Genomic DNA, 12,187 nt, shown 5'->3' with positions numbered 1-12,187 from the left:
GAGTTCCCGAGCATTTTCCAGGCAGAGGTTTATGCTATAAGCCGGTGCATAGAAATAAACCTCCATCGCAACTATCGCAATGAGCGTATAACCATTCTTAGCGATAGTCAAGCGGCGCTAAAGGCGATCTCCTCTTACGAGATCAAGTCGCTTCTAGTGCAGGAGTGCAGGGAGAGGCTGAATAGCCTTGCCGAAAGAAACCAGGTACACCTGATCTGGGTGCCTGGTCACAAAGGTATAGCCGGCAGTGAACTGGCGGACGAGCTCTCGGGCTCCGCAGCCTCCGCCAGGATGGTAGGACCTGAACCCTTTACTGGTTTGGGTCCCCATACCATGAAGGAGCTGCTCCGTAAAAAGGAAAGAGCAGGCAGGAAAGAGCACTGGCGACAAACTCATTGTATGAGACACGCCAAGCTGCTAATGGGAGGTTACAACCTGAAAAGGTTCAAAATCGTAATAAACCTCCCCAGGAGCAAACTCAGGCTGTTAGTCGCATGGTATACTGGCCACTATAAGCTAAATAGGCATCTGCACAGCATGGGCCTATCACCTTTCGGCAACTGCCGTTTCTGCGACAGGGAGCCTGAAACTCCGCGAGTCAATGTGAGTAAGGAGAGGGCACAATAGACCAAAGGTCGCAGTGCAATCCTCATCATCATTCATGCATTCATTCATTAATAAATGGATCCTGAATTTGGAGGGCATTTTATCGCAATATGTTTCCATCGCTCGCACCTACACAGTTTGGCATGTACCAAATTTGCGTAAAGTCGGTCGTGATGTCTCTATACTGTTGTTGCTTGAGTTCACTCAGATAAATTGGTGAAAGCATTTCCCAAATAGCCTCACATGTCTCCAGCACTATGTTTCTCGCAGTGTTCTTTCCGATTTTTTAGATAAGATTAGATTTGAATATGACGATTGCACCGCGACCTTAGGTCTATTGTGCCCTCTCCTAACTCACATCGACTCACGTAGCCCCAGCGCACCGACGAAGTCCAGTAGCCTGCCCGGTGCTAGTGAGGCGATGYGATCCCTATCCGGTAACATTGATCCAAGGGCCTTGAACCTGCGTCTGCAGACTGCTGTACAGTCGWTCAGCAGGTGTTCCGGAGTTTCAGGCTCCCTGTCGCAGAACCGGCAGTTAGCGCTGGCGGATAGGCCCATGTTGTATAGGTGCCTATTCAGCCTGMAATGACCAGTGTACCATGCGACCAGCAGCCTGAGTTTGTTCCTGGGGAGGTTAATGATAACTTTGAACCTAGCTCCTTTCTGTCCACTCCTTCTTCCGTGCGTAGTAGCTCCTTTATGGTATGGGGACCTATTCCGGTAAAGAATTCAGGTCCTACCATCTTGGTGGAGGCTGCAGAGTGGGCGAGCTCGTCCGCCAGTTCGTTGCCGGCTATCCCTTTGTGGCCAGGCCCCCATATCAGGTATACCTGGTTTAGTTCCGCAAGGCTATTCAGCCTTTTCCTACACTCCTGCACTAGAAGCGGTTTGGTCTCATAGGAGGAGATCGCTTTCAGTGCCGCTTGACTATCGCTGAGAATGGCTATTCTCTCATTGCGATAGTTGCGATGGAGATTTATATCAGTACACCGACTTATGGCAAGCACTTCTGCCTGGAATATGCTTGGGAATACTCCCATGGGTATGGAGAGCTTAGTGCGCGGGCCCACGATCCCTGCACCAATTCCCTCCGACATCTTCGAGCCATCGGTTTACCACCTTAGCGTGCTGTCCCTCAACAACAGTTCGAGGTTGGAGCCATTCCACTCATCCTTGTTGCCGAGGGTTACCTTAAAGTTTTTAACGAATTTGACTATTTTGGTAGTACTGTCCCTCGGGAGGAGGGCTATTGGTATATTGCCACATATCMTTTCCATTCCCTGGGGGTGTGTTTGGCTAGATGACCTATAACCAGATGAAGCGGGGTAAGTTCTAACAGAACCTCAAGTGCTGCTGTTGGACAGGTGCGCATTGCGCCCGTCATTCAGACACAGGCCATTCGTTGCAGCTTCGATAGCTTGGTTTTCACCATAGTTTGCGACGCTGTTGAGGCCCAGGCCACCGCCCATACGTGACTATTGGTCGCACTACCATGGTGTACAACTATCTAACAATCCTTGGCTTACAACCCCAGGACTTGCCCGTTAGCCGATTGCACACCATTAAGGCTTTTGTCGCTTTGACCAGGGTCAGGTTTACATGTTGCTTCCAACGCAGGGTGGAGTCTAACATGAGACCGAGGTATTTGACCTCGTTGGCCATTTCTATCTCCCTGCCACTGAGTGTGAGATTCCTTAGGCCAGGTAGGGACCTTCGCCTCGTAAACGGGTCTACGGTCGTCTTGGAGGGGTTGATACTTAGTTCAGCCTCCCTACACCACCCCTTTGCCAGGTTTAGACCTCTTTGTATCAGGTCACAGAGAGTGTCCTCAAATTTGCCCTTTGCTATAATTACAATATCGTCCGCATGAGCTTGGCAGCAGATCCCATTGAACGTTAGCATCGCTAACAGGTCGTCTACGACCAGGCTCCACAGCAGGGGTGTTAMCACACCCCCCTGTGGGCAGCCTCTTGTTGTGCCGAGACGAATTCTTTCGACACCTACTGTATTCTCAGCTAATCTAGTGCGCAGTACGGCTTCTATCCATCTACGCACCGGTGCTGCCACCTTCTTTTTCTCCAGTGCCCTGGCTACGCTCCTATGAGACGTGTTATCAAAGGCGCCCTCGATTTCCAAGAAAGCGCAGAGCATCACCTCCCCATTTTCCAGTGTACTCTCTATCTCGGAGGTTAGCTTGTACAGCGCAGTGCTTGTAGATCTGCCCGCTCTGTAGACATGCTGAGCCGCATGCAGGGGTGRTCTCTTCAGCACTTTCGTCCTTATTTCCTGGTCAACGATCTTCTCCATGGTTTTGAGTAAGAAAGWCGTTAGAATGATTGGCCTAAAAGATTTCGCCAATGAGTAGTCCTTTCTACCTACTTTGGGTATGAAGATCAACTTCGCTGTCCTCCATGCTTCGGGGATGTACGCCATTGCGAGGCTTTCTCTCAACAGCCGAATCAGGTGAGGCAGTAAAAACTGCTCCCCCTGTTGTAGCAGCGCTGGAGAGATGCCATCCACTCCTGGAGACTTAAATCTTTCGAACGAGGCCATTGCCCACCGGATCGAGTCCGCTGTGTACTCCTGTACGCTTCGCTTTGTTAAAGAGGCTGTGTACCTTTTTCCGGAGGTCCGCGAGTTTCCTTGACCACCAGAGACAGTTTCGTCGATCTGTGGTAGATTTTAGGGGGCAGCTGCCGTGATAAGCGCTGATAACAGCCCCGTTCAGCTGTGATAGCCTACTCTCCAGTCCTGGGCCTGTAGCGCTATTGTCAGTCTGCCCCACCCCGCTCAGTTCCTCACGTAGTATCTCTCTGAAAGCATCCCAGTTCGCCTTTCGAGGATTGCGTCTGGGGGAGAGTTGTCTGACCTCTACCTTCAGCATGAACCTTATAATCCTGGGGAGGGCTCCGTCGAGACTCTCCATTGTGAGACCAGCCCGGTCGCAGGCTCATTGCTTAAGGTGAGGTCCACCACCTCTCTCCTGCTTATGGTTATAAATGTGGGCTCACACCCTACATTTTCAATCGCTACACTACTTCCTACTAGGTACTCCAAAAGAGACTAACCTTTTTTGTTTTTTTGTTGCAGTTCSTACTGCCCCATTCCACGTGGTGGGCGTTTGTGTCACAGCCAATGATGAGGGGAAGCCGGTGCCTCCTGCAGTACTCCACCAATTTTTCCAACATCTCAGGGGGTGCCGTGGATGCCTCCCGTGGAAAGTAAGCCGAAGCCAGGACAAAGTCCGTGCCTACGATGTCCCTGGCTTGCACCGCCACCAAATCCTGCTTCAGGAATTCTGAAATACAGAAGAATTCAACGTTATTCCTGACAACTAYGCAGGTTCTAGGTCTCTCGCTAGAAAGATCCCAGATTACCTTGTTTTGTTCCGTCTTGAGGCCTTTAACCTCTCCTTTGTAGACCCAAGGTTCTTGGATCAGCAGTATGCCCAGTTTCTCCGCCGTGAACCTGCTCGTTATGACAGCTGAGGCTTCGCCGCGTGGTGCAGGTTCACCTGGGYGATTTCCATGTTGACGGTAATTTTTGTAAAGGTTCGAGGAGGGGTAAATCCTCTTTCCCGCGGTCAACCGCACTGCTGTCCAGTTGGTCTTCTAATCCTTCCAAAAGTTCCTGCGTTGAGGGTAGCTCTGCTTTTTGAACTTCGGAACTATCTGCGGGGACGTCAGGGGTTGCCACTGGCCTTGCCTGTGCAGCCCTGCTTTCGCTGGGTTGATTCACCACCTCGTCCACCTACATTGCTTCGACCTCCGGGGCTGCCGCAGTCGCTGCCTGTTTTTGGAAATCACGTCTTGTTGAGTTGCAGCCTTTTCCGCTCCTTTGCTTCCAGTCGCATGACCACCTTGCTAAACCTGTAAAACAGGCGGAAGCCCGGACGTACTTGTACGACTCGTCGTCTATGTACAAGTACAGTCTCTAACCTTTCATGCCGAATATTTCCTCCATGTTGCTGCTGACAACGCACCAGGCCGAGATGCTGAGGCCCCGGTTCTGGTTCTTCACCAGACCTAGACCAAATTGGTAGGGCTTGTCACCACATCGGGGGAAGAACACGGTCATGCTGTGCATGATTGGCAGGTCCTCTGCCCGTTTGCGCAGAGGACGGGACCCTTCCAACCTTCCAGCTTTGGAGAGAACTCCCGCAGCCAGTTGGCGGACTCCTCGTCCATGCAATCGATTTGCAGCATGCCTCCCTTGAACTCCACTCCCAGGAAGGATGCCGCGTAATCGTCTCCTCTAAATACCTCCTCCATGATGTGGTCCTGGAGCACAGTAAGCTCCTCCGACTTGAGCGACTCCGCCCGGTAGTCCCGAGGCAGTACAGCCATACGGATACCTTTGACAGCAGCCGCCCCTCTTCCACCCGGTGGGGAGCCGATGCGGGTGGTTGGCCTCCGGCTGCCTTTGCGTCCCTGCTTATCCTTTTGAAGCTGGGAGGCTCCTGCGGCGTGATTTGTCCACTCTTCCGTTTAGCGGTCTGAGCATAAGTGTCCGATTGCACTGCTCGTCCGTCTCGCGCGCGAGCTGACCCGGTCTTGTCACGCTCCGTTGCAGGGGGAGCATTGCTCCCTTTTCCTTTGCTCCAGGCCATGGCCTCTGCTACTTCTGGAGTCTTTCCTTCCCTGAGGTAGCACAGGTACCATTTCATCATGGCACCGCTTAATCCTTTCCTGTGCGGGTCATCACACCCGCCGGGTTCGCCAGTTCCGGGAGGGGGCGTTGCCCACCTCWTCTGCGCCTCCTCCTCCTTCTGCGCGCACCGCTGGGTTCTGCCCGATGCGACTCCTCAGAGTCCGACCCACTCTGCCTTCTGACGGGGGTCTTGGCGGCGCTCGTAGCTGCCTCAGTGGCAACAGGCACTTCCAACACTTTAGCACCACTACACGAGGGCATGTCGTCATCATCCTCCCTGGCATGCTCCTCGAATAGCGCCCGCTCCTCCGGCGTGAGAACATCGAGGTAGCTAAACTTCCGTTTAGGCCCTTGACCTCCCTTGCCCGCCGCTGGGCCTGTTCCTTTTTCCGTATCCATAGCCGTTGTCCTGAGTTGTTGCTTAGTTGTCGTGTTGTCTAGTGTGGTTTGTTTAGGTTTGTTTGGTTTTTCCATCTGTTTCGTACGACCCTCGGCCCAGCAAGGGAGCCGTCAGGTCTATTGTTATAATGGGGAACTAAGAGGTCCGCCACGCCAGAGCCCCTTGGCGCGGTAAGGCCACAGTTACACCCCAATTCGGCCCGGTGTTGGGGAGGCTCCGTTAGAATACAGCCGAATTTACCTCCTGGCTGCAAATCATCCAATGGGCACAGGTCGCATGACACCCTGGGTTAGGAGGTGGTAGTTCTTGGTTACCGCACGCATGCGGCACCCATCATCCTGTCTGGACAGTGCTATTCAGCACCATCCACACCGGTTTGGGGGTACCGAGTACGCCTTGCGGCTAAGCCCCTGCACCACGACACGGTGACTACCATTCGCAGAGGTCAATTTTGTAGCTCCATGCTAATTTTTTGAAACGAATTCCGTATGTTAAGTACCTAACAATCACCTTAATAAATATAACAAATGGAGTAATAATCACATAAACTTACAGAAGTGTTCCTTGAATTTACACATTGAAGTTGCCATTAACGTCGAAAAAGTATCATACAACTTCCTATTCATTCTTTACCGACAAACAATTCTTGTTCATCCATATCTTTTATTTTCAGGAACGCTTTTTGATGGTATCCCTTGTTGCACCTATAAACATTAATAGGATGGACACGCCATCGCCTTGTTCACTTGAATTGCGTTTTTTTTTAGCATATAATGCAATTTCTTCATCACTGCTCATTTTATTTAGTATGTTTGACACTTTTGAAATGGAAACAAAAATTCCGAATGAAAGATCAGCTGATTATGGTTAWGGCACCCATAATCCATAATAGTGAATATCGTTACGGTTATGACAATGGTTATGGAGATGGYGATATGTTATAGCACCTCTAATTCTAAATTAAGTGTTACAAATGAAAAAATTCAAAACAAAACAAAAGAAAAGAAGCCACTGACCACTTTAACGAGGATGATCAGAAAGAAATTCTTCATACGGGGCAGAATAGCGCATACCGTCATCTCAGAGAAAACGTAATGCAAATTCTAATGGATTACTTTTACAAATACTTAGCTGTAAAATTTGCCAAGAAGGGAAATATAGTTCCCCCTCAAAATCCTGAAATGGGAAAACCCAATACTCAACAGACCCGGAAAAATTCTGCATGTGGATATTTTTTCCACAAATAATGAACAATTTCTAACTTGCATAGATAAGTTTTCGAAATTTTCGACAGTTCATTAATTCCATCTAGGTAAATAATTGACATCAAGGAACCCTTACCGAGTTGTGAACTTTTTCAAAGGTACTAACAGCCTAATTCTGAGATAACCTCATAACTGATTTTTGAGGCAAAATATGTGAAGTTTGTTGTTAGTTTTATTTTGTGAGGTTATCCTTACTCAAACCTCACAAGAAAAAACACAAAAAACTCACCAAACGAGGTGGAAGGCACTTTGCTGTGAACCAATTGTTTTACAAAAACAAAGAATACAAAATTAGAAAATGGACAACCAAGAATGGTGAGTAATTGTGCAAATCTATTCATTTATTTTTACGATTTAAAATGTGAAAGAACAACTCTGGAGCTGTTGCAGCATTACAACGTATTATTCAAACATAAATATTCTTTTATTCGCACATGCATTAATTACGAATTATATATTTAAAAATAAAATTATGTCTGAATTATTTAATCATAAATACGCATATGTCTTTTTATTTATACCTAGAAGAAAATAAAATGTACAAACACCATAAGTTACATATATATTGTTATAGATAGAGTTATTATATTTATATTAAAATTAAGACAAGGCCCTTGGAAAATATGACCATTGGAGCTTTTGAAATCACGTCAGCATCCGGAAAACCTCACAATAGTGGAGGTGGTGATTTTTGCGATTCATGAGAATAGGGGCGTAAAAGCCTTGTTTTTGGCATTGGAAAATCGCTGAATTCCGTTACGATTAAAGGTTTATTTAATGATAATTTTAGTATTTCGATTTTAACATATCATAGCACGGAACAGCATTAACGGATCTCTTTCCGAGATTAGTCGTATTAAACTAAGCGTTATTCTACTCACAGCCTACAAATACTATAGGACAATACTACATTTAGTAACTGGGCAACGAGTCATTAACATGATTCATTCTGTTTCATAAAAATACCTAGGTGAAATTAAAACCTACTTAATAAAAGCACAAAATCCGGAACATAATTACCATAAGAGAAATAGGCAAACCAAAATTTTTAAACCAGGTGAAAAAGTTTTTTTTTAATTTAACAACAGATTAGGAAACAAAGCAAATTGGACACAGAAAAATTAGTAGAAAAAGATTCGGGCACAACCGTTTTAATTAACGGTAATAAACATTCATAAAAGTAGTCTTATTTACGGTTGAAATTTTTAAATTATACTAATTCAATGTACATACATCTACCATGAATACAAGCACTTAATTGACCACCTGTACTTAACCAATTATGAAAACATTGCCGCAGAAACACATAACTTTCTCCACAACTTAATAAAATCCCACATACGAAAGGCATTGCAACTGAACTTAGACCGCATTTTACGATTACTAGCTCACAAAGAATTCACCAAGGACATCTCCGTAGTATTAACCTTCTAGGCACCGCTCTCAAATTTGTATATAGCTTGAACTCTCGATTTCGATACCTTGAACCGACTTCAAACACGGACAGAATCGCGGCAGTCGTTTCTCTTTTTTGCTAAGTGGCTCCAATTGGAGATGCTAAACGAAGCCAGGTCTTTCTTCATCTCGTCTTTCCAAGTGAGTCTATCTATTGCTCTGCTTCCCCCGGTGGGTACTGCGTCGAATACCTTCAGAGCTGTAGTGTTTTCGCCCATTGGGACTTTTAATTCGTTGAACTATGTCAATGTCGTCGTATATCCCATACAGCTTAACGTTCCATAGACTGCGATATTCGTTGTGGCCAGCGCGCAAAGGATCATAAATCTTTCGCAGAATTTTTCTCTCGAAAACTCGCAACGTCGACTTATCAGATGTTGCCGTCATTCATGCCTCTGCATCATAAAGCAGGACGGGAATTATGAGTGACTTATAGAGTTTGTTTTTTGTGTGTCGAGGGAGGACTTCCTAATTGCTTACTCAATCCGAAGTAGCACCTGTTGGCAAGAGTTATTCTGCTATGGATTTCGGGTTATTATTACGTTTGTTGTGGTCGTCATCAAAAGGAGAGTTTCTCTTCCGAGACTATTATTTTACTATTAATATTATTATTTATTGGGGACATTTTTTACGTGGGTCATAAACCCAGCGCACAACTCTCAGGAGGAATGTTTCGCCTTCAAACGGACATTCTTGAATAATACTTGGTCTAAGACCTGAAGTCGTGAGCTGCTTGAGCCATCCGTAAATGAATTGTTGCTGGCCACTCCCAAGTGAATGGCAATCAGAGAAACTAAAAGTTCAGTTCACATTTTGTGTATTTCAGAATTTGAAATCAGAAATAGTTTCTGTATCCTGAATCTACTAAGCCAAAACCCCAAAACCCCACATACTGACAAACCGTTATAGCAAATCACATCTAACCTATAGAGAAAACCAACAAAACATTGATCGTTGTAAACAAGTGCCTTATTTGTTGTTGCCATTCTGGTCTACATAGTCAAAAGACGCTGACAACGCAATTTTGGTATTGCAATATTAAACAACGCTCTTAACGGATCCGTGGGCGTTGTTGTTTCAACGAATATCTTATCGCCATTAGGATGATATGGATTGTCTAGGTTGTCGTTGACGTCATCTAACGAAAGGTTCAAGAAAATTGCTGTTTCGCCGAGTCGGACCAAAGGGTGTCAGATTAGTGGGAAACCGATTAATTAATGCCTACCCGTCTCATCTTCTAGCAGGGGAATAGTTAACATATCACAATAGCCCACAAGAACAAGTGCAGTTATGTCTGAAATTGCTATGCAAACATCAAAAATGCGAAGCTCAAACTGCAGACATAACCATGGAAACGCTTGCCAATATCAAACGATATGAACAGTGCCAAACTGTGGGAATTGCCGAATCAGAGTTATAGAAACCTGCGGCAATACACGCCAGGTGATRGCTAGTAGATTTAGGAGGTGTTATGTTATCAGGTGCAAGCACCAAAAATAAGTTCTAATAATCCGATTGTTATGAACGGCTGCCCTATATAGTAGTGAAATAAATTAAATTTCGACAAACCTTGCGTTTTATATACTTGTGTAATAAATATTTACAAAATGATATTRGTAACAACGAAAATGACTGCATTTAAACTTATGAATATACGTATTTGCCAAAAAAAAGATTCAATTCTCAGCCTCAGCTCTGTTCGCGCGCAACTGTTAAGATTTCTCGTTCCGACCTAGCTATTCCGAAACATGCTCATCGCATTTTGTTAGCTTTCGACAATTCACAGGCTGGTCCGCAGTTGGACCTTCTCTACAATTTTCGTTCTCTCGCTGAAAAAGCCCAATAAATCAGCAGCAAATATGTATATTCTCAAACTGAAGAAGATTTACCTCAGCTAATATGCATTCTAATCTCGAATTGAGGGAATGATTATCTAAGCCACGTCCCAAAAGCATTTTCATTGTTCTCGCGTTTCTGCCAGAATATTAGTTCTTTTCAAATGAATACTTGTGTACATTTTCCATATTTTTATCCTTTATCAAAGTAAATAACTTGGTATATTTCGATATTCATTTATTATCAAAAATGTAAACAGCTATTTATTGTTTTTAACAACAATTATACTGCTAATTAATGTTGGTTCGTTCGAGTTCCGGGATTTATTTTCTTTGAACTCCATTTCACCTGCAAAAATAACGTAGGTAAGAAATATTATCGGTCGAAACTATTTCAAACAGTTTCATTAGAAATAGATTCACCTCTAGATGCATGGCATCAAATAGCTTACCTTGAATTCCAAATGGCTTATTCAACTTTGTTGTATTTTGAGTGAATGCTGTTCCTTTCACAATCCTTTCATCACTTCCATTTAAGAGATCAAACTCTTTCAGTTCATTGTCAAGTAATATTTTTCTTTTTCTTATTTCCGTCTGCAATAATTCTTGACTACTGATCAAAAGTATTTCAGTTTTTTTGCAATATTTGTATGGCTTATAATAAATAGACGGCTCCGTTTTTGTTTTAATACAACTTTTACAATTATTTAATGTTTTTTCATAAGCTGTAAAATCTTTCAAACGATTTATTTTTAATTCCAAAGTTGTAATTTTTTCTTGTTTTTTTTGTCGCTTGATTAAAAGAAAATCTCGTTCCTTCCTTAACGCCTCTCGTTCTAGTAATTGTTGTTGTTCTAATTTCCTTTCTACTTGTGCCTTTTTGTCCTCTTTTAATTTAAGACGAGATTCCTCCTGGCAAAACTTGTGAAGTGTGCCTAAAAGACATCCAAATATTCTTCGATTTCTTGCTCTGGATTCTGAATCGGATCCTTGGGCTTTTAACACCTCTTGTCTCGTTGGCAATTCCTTTATAACGCGTGAACTTAACCTGGGTCGCAAATCATTTGATATTGATAACCGGTTAAATACCGATTTACAATCGCTAGTTCTTCGGTTCTTCCTTTCACTTCCATATTTCTGACACCCTTCGTCCTTGCTACTGTCCATGGTTTTTTCATTCCTAATTTCGAATTATTAGAACAAATTAAAAAACCATCACAGTTGCTTTCTTATAAATTTACCCCAATTCTCTGGGCCGACCCACAATTTTTCTAATATTATCGTTGAGCACATCCAAACGACCCTTTGTCTCCTGAAGTTCTTTTTGCAATACTTCACAACAATTGGCGATATCTGACTCCATGTTAGCCTATTCTTTTAGCAAAAATACACCCTGCGCAAATATTACAATAAAAAGCACTTAGACTCAATGGAAGCAAATTATTACCCGATACCTAACTTAAAGCTAACTGTGTATCTCCACAGGCAATGTATTATGCTAACAATATATACAACAATATACATTGCCCTTACTATTGCCAAAGGGACTTTACTATCGTGGAATATTTATACATAAAAAGGCGTCGGGTAAATCGGTTCAATCTGATATAATACTATGTTCCCACCAAAATTTTTTAATGATTCTCGCCATTCTCCCTCTAGTTGGACAGATGATAATACAAATGTTTTTGCCATTCAAGAATTCATATCACTTAATCTTTATTTCTCATGCTTGAATCATCGCAAAMAMAAAAAAAAAAACAATTTATTTTTAAAAGGTACGTGAATGGTTACTATCTCTACTAAAATCATAAAGAAATGTTGATAAACCAAAAAGTAATTAACGTTTTTTTTAATTTTCCTTCATTTTTTACATAAATTTTGTCATAACATCAATAAATTATTAAAAAAATACGAATGACGATTGGCAGGAATTTTATGGACGTTTAAAAAAAACATTAAGCAAATCGGTT

The 12,187-nt window shown here is 43.7% G+C and overlaps 1 protein-coding gene across 1 annotated transcript; it reads right to left on the bottom strand.

The window, feature by feature from the left end:
- Positions 1–10,435: 10,435 nt before the first annotated feature.
- LOC108977723 (pinin) lies at positions 10,436–11,731 on the bottom strand. The gene is made up of 3 exons (XM_018947573.1): positions 11,456–11,731; positions 10,667–11,394; positions 10,436–10,563 (listed from the first exon to the last, which is right to left on the bottom strand). Exons 1-3 carry the CDS (start codon positions 11,575–11,577, stop codon positions 10,475–10,477), a joined length of 939 nt encoding a protein of 312 aa, XP_018803118.1. The 5' UTR covers positions 11,578–11,731; the 3' UTR covers positions 10,436–10,474.
- Between the last annotated feature and the right edge of the window lie 456 nt (positions 11,732–12,187).

The sequence above is a fragment of the Bactrocera latifrons genome, unplaced genomic scaffold (genome assembly GCF_001853355.1).
Source record: "Bactrocera latifrons isolate USDA-ARS-PBARC rearing strain unplaced genomic scaffold, ASM185335v1 scaffold_943, whole genome shotgun sequence".
Taxonomy (NCBI): Eukaryota; Metazoa; Arthropoda; class Insecta; order Diptera; family Tephritidae; genus Bactrocera; species Bactrocera latifrons.
The sequence above is the reverse complement of the archived record's forward strand: the minus strand, read 5'-3'. Positions and strand labels throughout refer to the sequence as shown.

Excerpts from the sequence above, each read along its gene's own strand:
- LOC108977723 (XM_018947573.1), bottom strand. The coding sequence starts at position 11,577 with ATGGAGTCAGATATCGCCAATTGTTGTGAAGTATTGCAAAAAGAACTT. Across the intron at positions 11,395-11,455 it reads GGTCGGCCCAGAGAATTGGG|GAATGAAAAAACCATGGACA; the intron begins GTAAATTTATAA and ends ATTCGAAATTAG. Across the intron at positions 10,564-10,666 it reads TAAGCCATTTGGAATTCAAG|GTGAAATGGAGTTCAAAGAA; the intron begins GTAAGCTATTTG and ends TTATTTTTGCAG.